The 20,488-nt window shown below is 46.9% G+C and overlaps 1 protein-coding gene across 1 annotated transcript; it reads left to right on the top strand.

Annotated features, from left to right (window-relative positions):
- The first annotated feature begins 1,089 nt into the window (after positions 1-1,089).
- LOC140409016 (granzyme K-like) lies at positions 1,090-20,068 on the top strand. Its single transcript, XM_072497044.1, has 5 exons — positions 1,090-1,153; positions 1,254-1,398; positions 3,926-4,076; positions 13,547-13,819; positions 16,098-20,068. Exons 1-5 carry the CDS (start codon positions 1,090-1,092, stop codon positions 16,278-16,280), a joined length of 816 nt encoding a protein of 271 aa, XP_072353145.1. The 3' UTR covers positions 16,281-20,068.
- Positions 20,069-20,488: the final 420 nt, after the last annotated feature.

Here is a 20,488-nt window from a genome sequence, read left to right as displayed (position 1 = left end):
ACATTGAATGAATATACAACCGGATAGGTGGTGTTAGTCAAAGGAACAAATATTGAAACTTACAGGATACTGAGAGGCCTATAAAGAGTGGACGTGGAGAGGGTATTTCCACTCATAGGAAAAACTAGAATCCGAGGCCTCAGACTGAAGAGGCGATCCTTTAAAAGATGAAGAGGAATTTCTTCAGCCAGGGGGTGGTGAATCTGTGGAACCCTTTGCCGCAGAAGGCTGTGGAGGCCTAATCACTGAGTGTCTTTAAGAAAGAGATAGATAGGTTCTTGATTGATAAGGTGATCAGGTGTTATGGGGCGAAGGCAGGAGAATGGGGATGAGAAAATATCAATCATGATTGAATAGCGGAGTAGACTTGATGGGCTGACTGGTCTAATTCTGCTCCTATGTTTTATATTGACCAAGACAAATCCTGCTTTCTTTCAATTGTGCATTGGGAACTTTTACAACCACCTCAATAGTCAGATGAGGTCTTGGCCCACCATGACATCTAATGTGTGGCACTTCTGACAATGCAGTGTTTCTTCTGATCCCTTACCCTGGGTTGAGTTAGGATTAGGCATGAAAACAAATCTTCTGATTTTCAGTGGAATTAACTGGGCTGCGTTAAGAGTCAGAGAAACAGCAACTGGCAATTAAACTTTTGCCCAGGAAGCGGCACGGTGACACAGTGGTTAGCACTGCTGCCTCACAGGGTCAGGGCCCGGGTTCCATGGGTGGCTGTCTATGTTGAGTTCACACATCCTCCCGATATCTGTGTGGGTTTCTTCCTGGTTCTCCGGTTTACTCAAAATATACAAATGTAATGCAGCAGAGTCCTTTTCAGGTCAACATATATTTCTTTGGCATGGTCCTCGGAAAGCACATATTTTTGGACAAATAGTTAGGTTCTCCGCATAGTATGAGTATCATTTTGAACTTTTGTGGTTTTGGAGCAATGAATTGTGACAAAGCTGTTAAAAAATTAGGCGTTATCAAACTAAGAGCATATTTGTTATGCTTCAGTCTGTAACTTGTTAATACCACATCCTCCCTGAACTACTATAAAATAAAGCTGCTTTCACACAGTTGGATATGATGAGCAAAATGCTTCAAGTGGCCTTTATTGTTTCAATAATCAATGCCTTAGCAGGTCAAGGCTGTAAGTATAACTGGCGTTAGGCTCTTCATTATTCGAGTATAAACAACTTGGCTCTAACTTCACAGACATATGTAATAATAATGGTATGTTTTTATCATAGCTTATGGCGTGGAAATCATTGGGGGTCAAATTGCTAAACGTAGCTCTGGGCTTTACATGGCATCCATCCAAGTAGGAAATGAGCACCTGTGTGGAGGAACTTTGATCTCTGGCCAATGGGTTCTGACCTCAGCAAACTGTGCAAAGTGAGTATTGAAATATTTGGTGTTTATTTAGTGTACTTCTTCTGAAACCCTAGATTCAGAAATCACAGTGCAGAAAGTGGCAGTTTGACACTCCCTTCACCTATACTTGCCCTTTGTGTGAACAATCCTGTCTAACCATTTCTAAATGCGAATGAAGTAAAGGCATATGGGAAAGTGTGGAGAAAGGCAATGGAATAGATGGTCAACCACGATCATATGGAACGGATGAGCAGGCTCGATGGGCTGAATGGCCTGCTCCTGCTCTGATGTTCCTATGTCCATAACCCCGTTCTATGCCATTTATTTGTACCCTTTTATAAGTCATTTTACAAAATGATTTATTTTTCATGTTAAATTATAGAAAATCAAAAGCTGTAAATTATTTGCTGTTAATTTAGAATTTCTTTTTCTGGAGAGTTTGCAGAATTATTCTTGAAAAATTCTTTACACCTTTTGGATCTGCTTTTGGATACGGTGCAGACTGATAGCTTTAAATCTGTGTGAAATAACTCTTTGGACTTATACCACATATAATTTGAGCATCTTTTACCCAACTGCAAGCTGATAACAGGAAGGTAAATTATTACCGGGAAACAAAATCATAAAGATGACTGATATGGGGCAGCACGGTAGCATTGTGGATAGCACAATTGCTTCACAGCGCCAGGGTCCCATGTTCGATTCCGGCTTGGGTCACTGTCTGTGCGGAGTCTGCACATCCTCCCCGTGTGTGCGTGGGTTTCCTCCGGGTGCTCCGGTTTCCTCCCACAGCCCAAAGATGTGCAGGTTAGGTGGATTGGCCATGATAAATTGCCCTTAGTGTTGGGTGGGGTTACTGGGTTATGGGGATAGGGTGGAGGTGTTGACCTTGGGTAGGGTGCTCTTTCCAAGAGCTGGTGCAGACTCGATGGGCCGAATGGCCTCCTTCTGCACTGTAAATTCTATATGGAGGATAGAAGAGTATTTTTAGGAGGCAGGATCAGTCCAAGACAGCGTAAAATGATCCATGCTCTTAAAATATACACAGAGCCATCACCATTTATAAAGGCATAATATATATATATATGAAAACTGCTATATATTCCGAGCAGTTTAAGGTCTATTTAAGTGGGGCAGGATTCTCCGACCCCCCCCGCCGGGCCAGAGAATTCTGAATGCTGAATTCTCCGGCGCCAGGGTTTTGGTGGGGGCGGGAATCACGCCGTGCCAGTCAGCGGCCGCTAACAGTGGCCCCCCCGGCAATTCTCCAGCCCGCGATGGGCTGGGCGGCTGCCCGTTTTATGACGATCCGCCGGTGTAAATTAGACCTGGTACTTACTGGCAGGACCTAGCTCTGCGGGCGGCCTCCGGGGTCCTCGGGGGGGGGGGGTGATCTGGCCCCAGGGGGTGCCCCCACGGATGCCTGGCCCGCGATCAGGGCCCACCAATCCGCAGACGGACCTGTGCCGTGGGGGCACTCTTTCCCCCTGCACCAGCTGCTGTGGACCTTCGACATGGCCGGTGCTGAGACGAACCCCCCTGCGCATGCGCTGGGACACATTCTGGTGCTCCCGCGCATGCTCCAACTCGCGCCGGATGGCGGAGGTCCTTCGGCCTAGTCCCTGAAGGTGCGGAGGATTCTGCACCTTCCAGGCGGCCCGACGCTGGAGTGGTTCACGGCACTCCTCGGCGCCAGGACCGCCGCCCCGTCAGGTAGGGGAGAATCCCGCCCGAGGTGTTTGTTTTGTACTTTCTGACATTACTTTTTCACCTTCAGGGAATCGTATAGAATATCAGCTTGCTGAACTGCATCATATGATCTATGATCTATAAACATATGTTTCATAGCTAAGCCCTGACATGGGATTTGAACCAAACCTGCTGGCTAAATGGCAGGGACACATCATACGGAGTCATGAGGCCTCCAAAGACAAGGGGGTGCAAGTTTGTGACAGGTTTAGGTAAGTTAGACAAGGGAAAGTTTCCGTTTGTAGCTTGCACAACAACCAGGGGACACAGATTTAAGGTTTTGGGTGAGCGATGCAGGGGAGATGTGAGGAATAACATTTTTTATGCAGTAAGAGGTAATGATCCAGAACTCAGAATTTCAAAAGAAAATTGGATGGACAATTGAGGGAAATAACCATGCAGGGCTGCACGGACAGGGTGGCTGAATGTGAATGACTGCATTGCTCTATGGAGAGCCTACCTGGGCTCAATGAGCTGAATGGCCTTCTCCTGCATCAGACTGTCTTTATGATTCTATGGTTTCCATATTTTTCTTCTTTTTGAAAATACGAATTTGACAGAAGTGGCTAATTTTTTCTCCACTCTCGGGTTGAGTACTTTGTTGGTCAAGATGAGTAGAAGCAATCCTAGGAAATACATATTCTCCAGATATTTTTCCAATGATTTCTTGAAATCAAATCTAGATCTGTAAATGTTTTAACGTTATTAGCAAAGTTAGGGTTAGAAATTAATAATACATTTATAATAAGGATGTTTTTAATCCCAAAATTTAATTAAGCTAATTTAACCGGTTATAAAGTTCTGTTTTGCATGTGAAAAACTCCAGAGTTGTCCTTGGGGCGCATTCCTTGAAGAACAATAGAGGAGAACAAATATTTGGAGTGAAGGTGGTAAAAGTACATCGTCAATATAACAATAAGACAGAACGGAACAACTTGGCATTACTCAAGGTAATAAGTGCTAAATGTGCAAATATGTTTACGTGTAGCATTGTATGTGTTAGGTAAATGTCTATGGGCGGAATCATTGCAGGAATCAGCAATGTCGGATATTGGGCAGGGAAAGTGTCACTGGAGCCATTGACGCCAATGTCAGGTCCCTCCACTGTAATGCTGGGTGTTCAAAGCATCATCCTTATTGAGTGATCCATTCCCACTTGTCGCCAGAGGATCCTCCAACTTGTCCAGTTGCCCATAACACTGGGTTGATTTTGGAGTCTGCATACAAAGGGTTAACGCAGCAGGAACAATCATTGACACTCCCAGGAATTAGTGTTGCTTGAGTGGGCATAACTGCTTTGAAGCCAAACTCCAAACGTGGCAATGCAGCTGATATTGAACTGTCTCAGCTGCAGAGGAATGCTCAATCGTGAAACGCTTTGTCAACTGCATGGCCCAATGTGCCCGTCCGTGTCTCCGCTCTGCTGCCCCTGCCCCAAGCCAGCCACGAAAAAGCTGCTGTGGAGACATACCTCTGAGCTCCTCCACCAGCATAAATCCACAGATCCACTTCCTTGCATTGGGATCCTCACGAGTTGCTGCACTAAGTTCCGTGAACTCACCTCTGGGTTCCCCTCGATGTACAGGCAGCCAGCTGTACGCCTTACAATGGCACCTATGAATTGTCCCACTCTGTAAGCATGCCGCCATGGAATTTACACTGCTGGGGAACATGTCTAGATCCTTTTTGCAATACTTCATGTCGCACCACCAAACACATTTGCCACAAACAGGAGAAGTAAATCTCAGCCCACAGATTAATCACTAAAATTAAATAGAATGAATGGACCAAAATTGTCCAATTTTGTTTAGTACAAACACTTGAGGTGAAACTGTTGCTGATCATAGGATAATTATTGATGTTTGTTGTAGGTCAAAGAATTATACATTGCAACAGGCCACCTAGCCCATTATCCCTGTTAAAAACACCCTGTTAATCAACTCCCCCGCTTTTCTTTCCCAAATCCCTACAATCTTTCTTCTTTTCAAGAATTTGTCTAAATCTCTTTTACATGTTACTATTAAACCTGCGACCACCATCCTGCCAAACAGCTGCCAATCATCATGAATCGGTGTTCTCTGGTTACCTAACCTTCAACTACTGGAAACTTTTCTCTTCCTTTACTCTATCAAAGCCATTCCTGATTTTGAACACTTCTGACAAATCTTCTCTGTTGTAAAGAGCACAATCACAGTTTGGGGGTGGCAAAGTGATAATGTTGCTGGATTCGTAATCCAGAGTGCAGCTTAATGCTCTGGAAACATGAGCTCAAATCCCACCATGATATCTGGTAGAATTTGAATTCAGTGAACTAATGTGCCTGGGATAAAGTGCTTGTCTGATTAACAAAGACCATAAACCACCAGATTGTTGTCAAAGTCCATTTGGCTCACTTATGTTCTTCAGGGAAATAAATTTACTATCCTTACGTGGCTTGGCCTACATGCTACACTAGACATACAAAAATGTGGTTCATTCTTAGCTGTCACTCAAGAGGGCAATTGTGGATGGACAATGAACGCTGGCCTTGCCAGCAATGTGCACATCCTTGTTGTAGGCTGTATTAGGGGTATCGTGAAACCAAGGTGGGTGTACCTTATACTGTAGTATGAGTGCTAGAACCTGCCTGCTGGTTCCGCCCAGCAGTCGGAGCATAAGAGTCTGTGTTTCACCCACAGCAGTCATTCTGTACCGGAGCTGCTGGGATAACTACTTGTTCATTAAAGCCTTCAATTGGACTACAATCTCACTTCAGTAGTGATTGATCGTGCATCAATTTAATGAACAAAAATTGAAGAATGGCTGCTCTCCGCATCAAGCCAGAGTGTCTACAAATCAACCCCCACGCGGCTAATGCAGCAGCAACTTTTAAACATTGGCTGGCATGTTTCAACGGGTACACCAGGACAGCACCGACTACCCCCACGGAGGAACAGAAAATGCAAGTCCTCCACTCAAGGGTGAGCCCAGAAATCTACACGCTTATCGAAGATGCAGACGGTTTCGAGGACACAATGACTTTGTTAAAAGAGCACCACGTCCGCACTGTGAATCAGGTATATGCTCGGCATCTTTTAGCTACCAGACGGCAGATCCCAGGGGAATCACTGGACGGTTTTACCATGCATTGTTAGTGTTAGGTAGAAACTGTAACTGTCCACAAGTCTCAGCCAATGACCACACCGAACTCTTAATATGGGATGCTTTTGTTGCGGGCATGCTGTCCTCTAAAATCTGCCAGCGACTGCTCGAAAATGACATGCTAGGGCTTAAAGAGGCACGGAAACTAGTGCACTCATTAGATGTAGCCTCCCGCAATGCCCAGGCCTACGTTCCCGACCGCGCGGTACCCGCATGGACAGAGTGGACCCCACCCACGGCCGATTCCAAAGCACCCCTAAATTCCCCACAAGCTTGTGCAGTGCGGCGGCCAGGAAAACCCGGGGGGGGGGGGCGATACTATTTTTGCGGGCAAAACAAACACCCCCGGCAATGCTGCCCGGCCCGATCCGCAATTTGCAAGGGCTGCGGGAAGAAGGGGCACCTCGTGGCAGTATGCCAGGCCCGGTCGGCCGCTGCTGTCTCCACAGGCGAACCGGGCCGGCTGCCATTCCTCTCCTCACAGGCCTTGTGCGATTCATGGGGGCAGCCATCTTGGATGACGTCTCAGGACCCCGACTCGGCTGGCCACGTATTGCTTGATGAGATCTCCCAGCCGGCCATGTGCGATTCATGGGGGCAGCCACCATGGATGGCGTCTCAGGACCCCGACTCGGGTGGCCGTCTATTGCCCGATGAGATCTCTCAGCTTCTGCCACAACTTGCCTCAGTGACACTGGACCAGTCTCGGCCCCGAACGCTTTCAACCGCTACGACGTTGGTACTCATCAACGGGCATAAGACATGCTGCTTGGTCGACTCTGGGAGCATGGAGAGCTTCACCCATCCCAATACGGTAAGACACTGCTCCCTCGCTGTACACCCGATTAAATAAAAGATCTCCCTGGCCTCTGGGTCCCACTCTGTGGAGATCCGGGGGTACTGCATAGCCAATCCCGTGGTCCAGGGCGTGGAGTTCAATAACTTCCAACTCTACGTCCTCCCCCACCTCTGCGCTGCCACACTCCTGGGACTGGACTTCGAGTGTAACCTGCAAAGTTTAACGTTCAAATTCGGCGGCCCCATACCTCCCCTCACTGTCTGCGGCCTCGCGACCCTCAAGGTCGACCCACCTTCCCTGTTTGCAAACCTTACCCCCGATTGCAAACCCGTCGCCACCAGGAGAAGACGGTACAGTTTGCCCAGGACCGGACCTTCATTAGGTCGGAAGTCCAACGGTTAGTAAAGGAAGGCATTATCGAGGCCAGCAACAGCCCCTGGAGAGCTCAAGTGGTGGTTGTAAAGACCGGGGAGAAACATAGGATGGTCATAGCCTACAGTCAGACCATCAACAGGTATACGCAGCTCGAAATGTATCCTCTCCCCCGCATATCTGAAATGGTCAACCAGATAGCGCAATACAAGGTTTTCTCCACAGTAGACCTTAAATCAGCCTACCACCAGCTCCCATTCGCCTGGACGACCACAAGTACACTGCATTCAAAGCAGATGGGCGGCTCTACCACTTTCTAAGGGTTCCCTTTGGTGTCACAAATGTGGTCTTGGTCTTCCAACGGGTGATGGACCGAATGGTTGACCGGTATGGTCTGCGGGCCACGTCCCCGTACCTCGACAATGTCACCACCTGCGGCCATGACCAGCAGGACCACGACACCAACCTCCTCAAATTCCTCCATACCGCAAAAATCCTTAACTTAACCTATAACAAGGACAAATGCGCATTTAGCACCGATCGCCCAGCCATCCTCGGCTACGTAGTGCATGATGGAGTCATAGGCCCAGATCCCGAACGCATGCGCCCCCTCATGGAGTTTCCCCTCCCCCACTGCCCCAAGGCCCTGAAACGTTGCCTGGGCTTCTTTTCTTAGTACGCCCAGTGGGTCCCCAATTATGCGGACAAGGCCCGCCCACTAATCCAGTCCACGGTTTTTCCCCTCTCGGCAGAGGACCGCCAAGCTCTCAGTCGCATCAAAGCAGACATCGCAGGGCGGCGATGCATGCAATCGATGAGTCCCTCCCCTTCCAGGTCGAGAGCGACGCATCAGATGTAACTCTGGCTGCCACCCTCAAACAGGCGGGCAGACCCGTGGCCTTCTTCTCACGCACCCTCCACGCCTCAGAAAGCCGCCATTCCTCCATCGAGAAGGAGACCCAAGCCATCGTCGAAGCTGTGCGGCATTGGAGGCATTACCTGGCCGGCGGGAGATTCACTCTCCTCACTGACCAACGGTCAGTAGCCTTCATGTTAGACAATGCACAGCGGGGCAAAATTAAGAATGATAAGATCTTACGGTGGAGGATCGAGCTCTCCACCTATAATTACGAGATCTTGTATCGTCCCGGGAAGCTCAACGAGCCTCCTGATGCCCTGTGTACAAGTAGTCCGGCCGGGTTGGTGGACTTGCTTTTACAGTGGTAGAGGTTTAGCGGTACCCTTCCGTGCCTTTACATGCAATACACATATTTACAGACAATTATTTACAAGTTCATTTTACAATGAAACTATCAGCCGGTCGGGGGCCCTGGTCGTCCTCTGCGATCGTCACAGTCTCAGCGGTGATGCTGGCGTCGGCTAGGGCATCTGTGGCTCTGGGAGCGTGTCACCTTCAGCTTCATCGCATCCGGATGGGGCCAGTGGGAGGACCAATCTTCCTGAGAAAGCGGCTGCAGTGGTGTGCGTCGGTGAAAAAATGGTTGGGGTTGGTGGGGGGGGGTGAGGGTGGGGATCCCGGAGGGAGAGCGTGTCTTGTTGGCCGTCGGGGTGCGCCACATAGGCGTACTGGGAGTTAGCATGAAGGAGATGTACCCTCTCGACCAGTGGGTCCGGCTTGTGGGCCCGTACGTGTTTGCGGAGTAGGACGGCTCCGGGGGCTGCCAGCCATGTTGGGAGCAAGGTCCGCGAGGAGGACTTCCTCGGGAAGGCAAGTAGACGTTCATGAGGTGTTTCGTTGGTAGTAGTGCACAGTAATGATCGGATGGAGTGAAGTGCATCGGGGAGGACCCCCCCCCCCCCCCCCCGGCGATTCTCCGGCCCGGATGGGCCGAAGTCCCGCTGCTAGAATGCCTGTCCCGCCGGCGTGGATTAAACCACCTCTCTTACCGGCGGGACAAGGCGGCACGGGCAGGCTCCGGGGTCCTGGGGGGGCGCGGGGCGATCTGGCCCCGGGGGGTGCCCCCACGGTGGCCTGGCCCACGATCGGGGCCCACCGATCCGCGGGCGGGCCTGTGCCGTGGGGGCACTCTTTTCCTTCTGCCTTCGCCACAGTCTCCACCATGGCGGAGGCGGAAGAGACTCCCTCCACTGCGCATGCGCGGGGATGCCGTGTGAGGCCGCTGACGCTCCTGCGCATGCGCCGCCCGGCAATGTCATTTCCGCACCAGCTGGCGGGGCACCAAATGCCTTTCCCGCCAGCTGGCTTGGCGGAAATCAGTTCGGCATGGGCCTAGCCCCTCAAGGTGAGGGCTCAGCCGGTCAAGATGCGGAGGATTCCGCGACTTTGGAGCGGCGCGATGCCGGACTGATTTGCGCTGTTTTTGGCGCTGGTCGGCGGACATCGCGCCGATTTTCACCCCATACCTGACAGACAATCTCCCAGACGCCACTATCACCATTCCTGGGTATGTCCTGTCTCATAAACAGGACATACGGAGGATACGGCATGGTGGTATACACTTGGGAGGGAATTGCCTTGGGAGTTCTGCTGTACAGAACTCTGGTCCGGCCGCATTGCTGTACAGAACTCTGGTCCGGCCGCATTTGGAGTATTGCGTACAGTTCTGGTCACCGCATTATAGGAAGGACGTGGAGGCTTTGGAGCGGGTGCAGAGGAGATTTACCAGGATGTTGCCTGGTATGGAGGGAAAATCTTATGAGGAAAGGCTGACGGACTTGAGGTTGTTTTCGTTGGAGAGAAGAAGGTTAAGAGGAGACTTAATAGAGGCATACAAAATGATCAGGGGGTTGGATAGGGTGGACAGTGAGAGCCTTCTCCCGCGGATGGATATGGCTGGCACGAGGGGACATAACTTTAAACTGAGGGGTAATAGATATAGGACAGAGGTCAGAGGTAGGTTCTTTACGCAAAGAGTAGTGAGGCCGTGGAATGCCCTACCTGCTACAATAGTGAACTCGCCAACATTGAGGGCATTTAAAAGTTTATTGGATAAACATATGGATGATAATGGCATAGTGTAGGTTAGATGGCTTTTGTTTCGGTGCAACATCGTGGGCCGAAGGGCCTGTACTGCGCTGTATTGTTCTATGTTCTATGTTCTATGAGTCCTCAATATCAACTCTGGACCCCATGAAGTCTCATGTTCGATGACGGGGGCGTCCATCCGGTTTCATTCCTTTTTTGTGCTTTTGTAATGGTTGAATGCATCTGAGTGGCTTGCTAGGCCATTTTCAACGGCATTTAAGAGTCAACCACATTGCTGTGCGTCTGGAGTCACCTGTAAGCCAGACCAGGTAAGGACGGCAGATTTCCTTCCCTAAAGGACATTAGTGAACCAGATGTTTTTTTTTTACGACAATTGACAATGGTTTCATGGTCTGCATTAGACTTTATTTCCAGATTTTTATTGAATTTAAGTTTCATCATCTGCAGTGGCGGGATTTGAACCTGGGTTTCCAGAGCATTACTCTGGGCCTCTGATTTACTAGTCTAGTGACGATGCCACTACACCACCGCCTGCTCTATGAACATATATGAATAAGAAGCAGGAGTAGGCCAATCAGCCCTTCGAGCCTGCTCACCCGTTCAATAAGATCATGGCTGATCTGATTTTAACCTCAACCCCACATGTCTGCCTACCTACCCCAGATAACCTTTTACCCCTTGCTTATGAAGAATCTATCTAGCTCTGCCTTAAAGATATTCAAAGACAATGGGGGTGATTTTGCATTCCTTTCTGCTGCAAACGCAAACAGCGACATGGGCGCAAAATCTCATGAGCCAGGAAAGTAGATTCTTGCTGGTGTGAGCTTATTTCCCTATTTTTGCCACCCCAACCTGGCAGTGCCAACCTGTTCCAAGGACAGGGACAGGGTAGGCCCCCTGGGGAGCCCCATTATATGTGATGGCGGCCGAGGGAAAAGGGCTGATCGATTCCCTTGAAGAAGGAATTTCCCAGTGAAGAAGGTGAAGGGGTGGGGGCAGTTGATGGCCAGCCCCCGCTACCTTGTGTGGTTGGGGCCAGTAAGGGAGAGACCCTGATACCTTTGTGGTGGTGGTCAGGGGGTTCCTCAAAGTCTTTGGGGGAGGTTGTGTTCAACTTGAGTGCTATTACTCTGATCTCTATCAATCTGCCAGATTGATGGAGTAAACCATGCCCCTAGATTTCTTTTGTCAGAGTGGCTGAAAATCTGGTCGGGAAGTTCGGCTGTGCACCTGGGGAGATACATGTCAGCTTTCAGTCAGCGTCTGACACGCTGACAAATTATGGGAAAATTCCACCCTCTGCCTCCACTCCCTTCTTAAATGGACCACCTCTTATTTTAAACTTGAATCCCTAGTTCTAGATTCTGTCACATCCACTCTGTCAAGACCCCTCAGGATCTTACATGTTTCAATCAAGTCGCCTCTTACTCTTCTAAACGCCAGTGGATACGAGTGTGGTGTTCATTGCGTTGCTTATTCAGGATGGATTGTGTAGTGCTCCACAAAGACCACAGTATAGCTTTTACTTAAACAAAGCTATGATTTTATTTACACTACCAAACTGGGTTTCAATTCAATACAGAATTGATCAATAACATCTAACTGCACTCACCTACTGCTAATCTCACTCACTGGTATAAACTATAATCTAACCTTCTCACACTAACTGCTCTTATGACCTTCACTAGCTGTCTCTTGCTTACACTCCTCCCCAAGGTCTAGCATCATTGCTTTATATAGTAGTATCTATATAGCTCTAGGGACTATTCATGGTACTGCAATAACCCTTGTAATGCTGATAATTGTGATAGTACCACAGCAAGCACAAGCTCTCCAACCTTCCATCATAAAACAACCCATCAATTTCAGATATTAGTCCAGTAAACCTTCCCTGGACAGCTTCCAGCCCATTTACAACCTTCCTCAAGTAATGACAATGGGTTTGTCATCTAGTCTTGTCACTTTCAAAGGTGTATATAGACCCTCAATTTTCTCTGTTATTACAACCTTTCTGTAACACAAGGTAATGGATATATTTGAAAAAGTAGGGCAGAATTCTCCATCTGGGGACTGAGTCCCATAGCGGGGGCGGAAACCTGGAGTGTTTTCCACTGTGGAGGCTGACAGGAAAACACACCATATCCTCTCACCCCGATCTCATTGTTATGCAACTGGGGGGCTTTGACCTATTCGGTGGTGGCACAGGCCTGTTGATGCATAGTCCATTATTATATTGAAGATGTATCTAACAGCACTGACCCATTATTGAAGAAAGCAGATGGACCTCCTGATAATAAAGATAGACCTCCTGAGAAGTCAGATTGATATGCAGGGACACTCTGAGGCTGGAAGATGGACCTCCTCACGATGACACTGAACCTGGAGCATCCTCCTGTAGATGCTTACCCCACCCACTGGTGTGGTCTTCCGGAATCCTGGGTTGCCATTGGCCACCATCCTGAACTCCGGAGGCAGCCCCACACATTGAAATTAAATGAAACAAAATTAAATGAAACGCTTATTGTCACAAGTAGGCTTCAAATAAAGTTACTGTGAAAAGCCCCTAGTCGCCACATTCCGGCGCCTGTTCGGGGAGGCTGTTACAGGAATTGAAACGTGCTGCTGGCCTTCCTTGGTCTGCTTTCAAAGCCAGCGATTTAGCCCTGTGCTAAACAGCCCCTTGTTCAGGGGAGTCCCGATACCTGCACGCTACGTTGTTCCACACATGTTTCGCACTGGCGTGCTTTTCTCCTGATTTCGCAGAGAATCGGGGGTGGCACGTTCGGCCGCCATTAACAGAATGGAAATCAGTTTCATGCCGGTCTCCAGAGGGTTTCCTGATCCACCATGGCAGGCACCAGTGGAAGATTCCTGGAAAATTCATGCCGGCATACAACCAATTTCTGGGCCTCCTGCTGAATTCTTGCCCCCCACCTCCCCCAACAAACGCCACCCGCAACCACCTACCATTGGGCCTGCCAGCAGGATCGTGGGCGAATTGCACCACATGCATATCAATGTGGAAAATATGCATGCAGAGCTTCAACCCTTGGTGATTTTATCAGCAACCATTCATTTTATATCATTTCAGGTCGCAAAAATCTGTCGCTTCGTACTGACCTTCCTTCTTTGTGCTTTAGTTGAACAAAACTGCAAAACAGAACAAATATGTAAACGTCTTCAAATTGCCAAAATCAACAAAAACCATCAAATATGGAACAAAATGCAAAACTCTCGGATGGGGACAAACAACGATTTATGATAATGATCCATCTGACATTTTGCAAGAAATAAGTCTAACTGTCATAAAGCAAGAAACCTGCAACAGTAAAAGATTTTATAACCATAATCCAGTCATAACTGATGATATGATATGTGCTGGCGATAAAGAGGGTCGAGCTAAAACATGCAGGGTAAGTTAGAAGTAATGTTACTAACTCCATTAATATGTTTGTATTAAGTATATGTCATGTGCATAGTTGGTATGAGTAAAATAGTGAATTGTCCATTCACACAGGAGGAAGTGGACACAGCCCTGGCGGCAAAGCAGCAGGAGTCAATGAGATTTAGCCAGAATCCCCGACAAACATCAGATCACAGGGAAGGAAGTGGTTAGAAAAACTGTTTACCAACATCCACAGCACAGGCACCATTCCAAATGTCTGGTGTCAATCCAAGATAGTGGCCATTGTCAAGCCAGGGAGCCACTGGACAACTCATGCAGCTAGTACCCATTGTCCATTTCTCAGTAACAAGGTCCTGGAATGCCTCCTTTTAAACAGACTGAGTCCCACTCTGGAAGCTGCAATGGGTACCTCCCCCCCCCCTCCCCACCTCCCCAACAGGCAGGTCTTTGCACAGGCCGCAATACCACACAATTTGAGAATGGTTTGCAGAAGACAGGAATCACCTTGTTTGATTTATCCTACTGTAATGCACAGGCATGCTGTCGAGACTCTCCAAAATAGCCTGCTGTGTGAAAACCCAACAACTAATCAACTTCATTTCCACCTTGGAGATCAAATCAGGTTCCACATATAATCAAACATGGACTCCCACAGGGATCTGTGCTTGCACCAGATATACCAGTGACCTCTTTGACATATATACTAGTTACCTCCCTCCCACAAATTCGTGGGTTTTTATACGCTCAAGTTTAGGTCATTAATATATATCAAGAAAAGCAGTGGTCCTCATACCAACCCTGGGGAACCCCACCATGTATCCTCCAGTCTGAGAAACAACAATTCATCACTACTCTTTGTTTTCGTATCCATTTTCACTTTAATTGCATGGGCTTCAACTTTGTTGACGAGCCTATCATGTGCCACTTCATTAAATACCTTTTGGAAGTCCATGTACACCACATTAACTGCATTGCCCCATCAAACCTCTCTATTCTCAATCAAGTTACTTAACAATTTGACTTTGCTAGATCTGTGCTAACTTTCCTTAAATAATCTAATGATTGTTAATTTAGTACCAGATTATCATTTCTGGGAATTTTCCCATCACCAGGATGAAACTGTTTGGCTTGTATTTGTTTCATTTATCCTTGCACCCTTTTTGAACGCGAGTGTAACATTCAAAATTCTCCCATCCTCTGGCATTGATAGCTGTATCTAAGAAGTATCTAAAAGTTATGGCCTCCTCTAATAACTCCTCTTTATCAAATTTTTAACCAATCAAGTGTCTCAGCTACCTCCTATTTTTCAGATTTAACTCAGTTATGCTTGTGTCCTCTAACTCTATACACATGGTCTGATTTATAATCTCAGCTCACTTTGACTTTTTCTAAACCTCTCTGCAGTTTGAGTTGATGTGATATGTGCAGTGCAATACAACTCTAATTTGAAACCATTGATTTGGATTTGGTTTGGATTTTCAATTATTTTGTAGGGAAATTTATGAAGTAATTATTGTCAGTGCTCTAATATGATGGTAATACTAATAGTAAAGAACAACAACCATAATGGTGGGCTGCAACAATAGGCTCACCATCAACAACTTTTGGCTGTAAGCTCGGGACAGTAGAGAATTGTTCTTTATGTATATTAATCATCCATGGTTAGGGAATGAAAGTTGCATGAAATCATAGAATCATAGAATCTCAACAGTGCAGAAGGAGGCCATTCAGCCCATCTAATCTGCACGCCCCTCTGAAAGAGCACTCCTCCCAAACCCACTCCCATACCCTATCTCAATAACCCCTTAACCTAACTTGCACATCTTTTAACACTAAGGGGCAATTTATCACAGCCAATCCACCTAACCTGCACATCTGTGGGAGGAAACCGGAGCACCTGGAGGAAACCCACGCAGACACAAAGAAAATGTGCAAAGGCTGGAATTGAACCCCAGTCCCTGGCGCTGTGAGGCAGCAGTGCTAACCCACTGTGCCATCGTGCCGCCCCTGCAGATATTTGCAGTAGCAACTCAATAATATTCTACATTTGTCAGTTTGAAGTATCCTATTGATTATCAGGATATCCCCACAGTTCTTCAATGGCCAGAACTGTAAACAGCACCTCACCGTCCCCATGGTTTGAGTAAGCTGAGCACAAGCTGGAAAAAAGGTGGCTGCATTGAGGCATCATAATAAAGCTGCATTCTGCAACAACCTTGTTTATATCATATCATTATATAGTTTTCTATTATATATAGATAATATTTTTATCTATTTTTTCACAGGGAGATGCAGGTGGACCATTGATATGCATGAAAAAGCAGTTAACAGGCATTGCTGTTTATGAACGGGGTTGTGAAGTAATGAAGAAACCTGGCATTTATACACGTCTAACAAATGATTACCTCAAGTGGATAAAGGGAACAATCAAAGGCCAAAGTGGCAACTTCACATTTGAGCAAAATTGATAAGGAATAGCACGCCACTTCCCGTACCAGCCTCCCAGAACAGGCGCCGGAATGTGGCGACTATGGGCTTTTCACAGTAACTTCATTTGAAGCCTACTTGTGACAATAAGCAATTTTCATTTTCATTTCATTTTCATTTCATTTCACTTGGTTGTAACAGTAAGCGTGTGTATTTTAAACAGTGACCTTGAAAACTAAACAGCGATCACCTGTTAAACATGTTAAAAGGTTTCCTGCATTTGCATAAGCTAGCTCTATAAATTTAGCCAGGCTATGCCTGGTTTCTGACTGCTAACCAGCAAGTTCCCGGAATGCTCCAAAGGAAAAGAAAGCTAATTAACATCAGATTTAGCATTCCAAAGAATTGCGATAATGCTACCTTTGCTCAAATACATTGCAGTAATATTTTTTACGCAGGAATCCCTCCATTACTGCGGCAAGATAAGCAGTGCACTGTATGTTATTTTAACAAAATTATACCAATTACTAGTTATGATAGAATTTTTTTTTCCGTATAATGATGTAATTTAAATCTATTCATTAAGCCAGAAAGGACATAAAACAGGTTTGGCACAGATTTTACACAGAGGTAAATCTTTTTATGTTACCATCTATTATTGTAACCTTCATACCCTCACTGTTGGATACGGAACTCTAGAGGTTAGATGAGAGTGACTGTCCCTTGACATCAAGGCAGTATTTGACCGAGCATCAAGGAGCCCTAGCACAATTGGAGTCAATGGAAATCAGGGAGAAACCCCTCTGCTGGTTGGAGTTATACCTGACACAAAGGTAGATGGTTGAGATTTGATTTCGATTTGATTTGATTTGATTTATTGTCACACGTACCGAAATACAGTGAAAAGTATTTTTCTGCGGCCGAGGGAACGCACACAATATGTACATAGGAGACAAAAAGAATAATCAACAGAGAATATTGACAAATGGCACATCGACAAAGTGATTGGTTACAGTGCAGAACAAGGGGCCAAGCAAAGCAAATACATGAGCAAGAGCAGCATAGGGCATCATGAATAGTGTTCTTACAGGGAACAGATCAGTCCGAGGGAGAGTCGTTGAGGAGTCTTGCAGCTGTAGGGAAGAAGCTGTTCCTATGTCTGGATGTGTCGGTCTTCAGACTGCTGTACTTTCTGCCTGATGGAAGGGTCTGGAAGAAGGCAAAGTCTGGGTGGGAGGGGTCTCTGATATTGCTGTCTGCCTTCCTGAGGCAGCGGGAGGTGTAGACAGAATCAATGTGAGGATGGCAAGTTTGTGTGATGCATTGAGCTGAGTTCACCACAGTCTGCAGTTTCTTGCGATCTTGGACCGAGCAGTTGCCATACCAAGCTCTGATGCAGTCGGATAGGATGCTCTCTACCGCACATCTGTAGACGTTTGTGAGAGTCGATGCAGACATGCCGAATTTCTTTAGCTTCCGTAGGAAGTAGAAACATTGTTGGGCTTTCTTGACTGTTGCATCAACGTGAGTGGACCAGGACAGACTGTTGGTGATGGTGACCCCCAGGAACTTAAAGCTATCGACCATCTCCACTTCGGATGCATTGATGCAGACGGGAGTGTGTGTCGTGCTACGCTTCCTGAAGTTGATGATCAGTTCCTTGGTCTTTCCGACATTTAGAGAGAGGTTGTTTTCGGTACACCATGTAACCAAGTGATTTATCTCCCTCCTGTAGTCTGATTCGTCGTTGTTTGAGATATGACCCACCACAGTCGTATCATCCGCAAACGTATAGGTTGAGTTGGAGTTAAATCTTGCCACACAGACGTGTGTGTATAGGGAATACAGTAGAGGACTGAGCACATATCCTTGCGGGGCCCCGGTGTTTAGAACTAATGTGGAGGAGGCGCTGTTGCCTATCCTGACAGATTGCGGTCTGTTGGTGAGGAAGCCAAGGATCCAGCTGCACAGGGAGCGGTCAAGTCCAAGATTGCAGAGTTTGGTTATTAGTCTTGTCGGGATAATGGTGTTGAATGGGAAGCTATAGAAGAATGAACAGTAGTCTTACATAGGTGTCCTTGTCGAAGTGTACAATATCCAGGCTTGGACTAACAAGTGGCAAGTGACATTCACGTCACACGAGTGCTAGGCATTGAATATCTCCAACAAGAGAGGATCTAACCATCGCCTCTTGACATTCAATGACATTACCATTGCTGAATCCCCTAGTATCAATTTCCTGGGGGTTACCATTGACCAAAAACTGAACTGGATTAGCAATATATATACTGTGGCTACAAGAGCAGGTCAAAGGCTTGGAATCCTGAGCACCCCCAAAGCCTGTTCACCATCTACAAGGCACAAGAACCTTAGATCTTCTGCCTTCACAAATGCATCCACCTCCACCTCCACCGCTGTGTCGAAATAGTAGCCTCTGACATTGTGCGTGACCGCAGCTTCGCTGGGTAAATCACACCAAACCGCATGTTGCGCTTGTACAATGCCGCCTTTGCTTGGCCGAAGGCCACCCACCTCCTTGGCAGCTTCGTCGTCAGGTCCTGGTATATACGTATACCCTTGCCGTCCGACTCCACCTCGCATTCTGCTTCGCCCACCTCAGCACTTTCTCCTTCACCTGGAAATTGTGGAAACTGACGATCACCATCCTCGGTGGTTCATTTGTCCTCGGTTTCGGCCAGAACAATCGGTGGGCCCTGTCCAATTCACATTGGGAGGGATCCTCCCCGCTCTCCCATCAACTTCACAAGCATATCAGCAAAGTATTCTGTAGGCCTCTGGCCCTCCACCCTTTCAGACACACCCTTGATCCTCAGGTTATGGCTTCGCGACCTGTTCTCCAGGTCTTCTACCTTGACTCCAGCCACCCCAAATCAAATTTCTGCCAACTTTTGATGCTACATTAGAAAATTTTACATTTGAAACTCCCATTTTGCAAAAGTGGTCAACCTCCCAGGATGAATGAATTACAATGAGAAGTTTCTGCTATTTGTGTCTGTTTGGGGACCTTCAAGGAGGGTCATAAAATAAAGTGGTTCTTTTGGGTGCAAGGAAACCGATAGACAGATTTTCAAATCTTTTGATGTAATTATTTAAAATTTACTAAGAAACTGACAACTGTACCTTAATATAACCAGCAAATGGTTCTGTGCAACATGAAGAATTAATTTGCAGCCATTTAACATCGCACAGGAAATGGATTGCCACTGTCATTAAAAATGCTTATTCGTTTTGCTAAACCCATTCTCAGCTGTATTGAGAAATCTGCACTAAGTTACCACTCTTAAGGCACATTTCTAAAAGCATTTTGTTCAAGTTATCAAGCTGCCTGTTTGTGTTGGTTGTTCATCATAGATTTCAGAATCAGTTATGTGCAAATAAATTTGTGTGAAAAATCAAGAAAAAGAAACACTTCTCATATTGGGCCCAATTGTGGGGACCAATTTGCACCTCAAACAATTACACTCAATGCTCTATCCCTTACTGGCAATCAACTCTGTCTGTTGCGTCAATCATGAGGTACCCTGTTACTTTAATTTGGAGGCAATCTGCTGCACACTATCAGGTGAATTTAGTAATTTCTGCAGTGAGTTACTAGATAGCACACAGTCTGGATTATTACTAGTGACATGGCTAATGAGAATGGAATAAGATGATATGACAGTTTGATGCATAGTTAGAGGTTGCATTCTGTCAAGTGGAGAGTATTCCATCACACTCCTGTCTTGCTGTAGCCTCTGCCCTTCTTTTGTCGCCACACTATTTTTATGGCTGGTTCAGTTATGTTTCTGGTCAATGATAACACCACCCCCCCCCCCCCCCCCCAGGATGTTGATTGTGGGGAATTCAGCAGTAATGTCTTTGAATATCAAGGGTTTATGGTCAGATTCCCATTGTCCGGTTCTTGTGTGGTGTGAATGTTACTTTCCACTTACCACCCCAAGCCTGAATGTTGTTCAGGTCTTTTTGCATATGGACATGGGAACTGCTTCAGTATCTGAGAAATCGCGAATGGTACTGGGTATTGCACAATCATCAGCGAATATCCTCTGATCTTATGCTGAAGAGAAGATCGTTTTTAAGTAGTTGCAGATGGTTGGGCCTGGGAAACTACCCTGAGGAACTCCTGCAGTGATGTCCTGGGATTGAGCTGATTGACTTCCAACAACCACAACCACCTCCCTTTGCATTGATTCCAGCCAGTGGGGAGCTTTCCTCCTGATTCCCATTG

Source organism: Scyliorhinus torazame, chromosome 3 (genome assembly GCF_047496885.1).
Source record: "Scyliorhinus torazame isolate Kashiwa2021f chromosome 3, sScyTor2.1, whole genome shotgun sequence".
In the NCBI taxonomy this organism is placed as follows: Eukaryota; Metazoa; Chordata; class Chondrichthyes; order Carcharhiniformes; family Scyliorhinidae; genus Scyliorhinus; species Scyliorhinus torazame.
Note: the sequence above shows the minus strand (reverse complement) of the source record. Positions and strands in the feature narration are given on the sequence as shown.

What these genes read in the sequence shown, in the direction of transcription:
- LOC140409016 (XM_072497044.1), top strand. Translation starts at nt 1,090, where the DNA reads ATGAGCAAAATGCTTCAAGTGGCCTTTATTGTTTCAATAATCAATGCC. An exon ending in ACAACTTGGCATTACTCAAG is followed by an intron (nt 4,077 to 13,546) that starts GTAATAAGTGCT and finishes TTTGTGCTTTAG; the next exon opens with TTGAACAAAACTGCAAAACA. An exon ending in GTCGAGCTAAAACATGCAGG is followed by an intron (nt 13,820 to 16,097) that starts GTAAGTTAGAAG and finishes ATTTTTTCACAG; the next exon opens with GGAGATGCAGGTGGACCATT.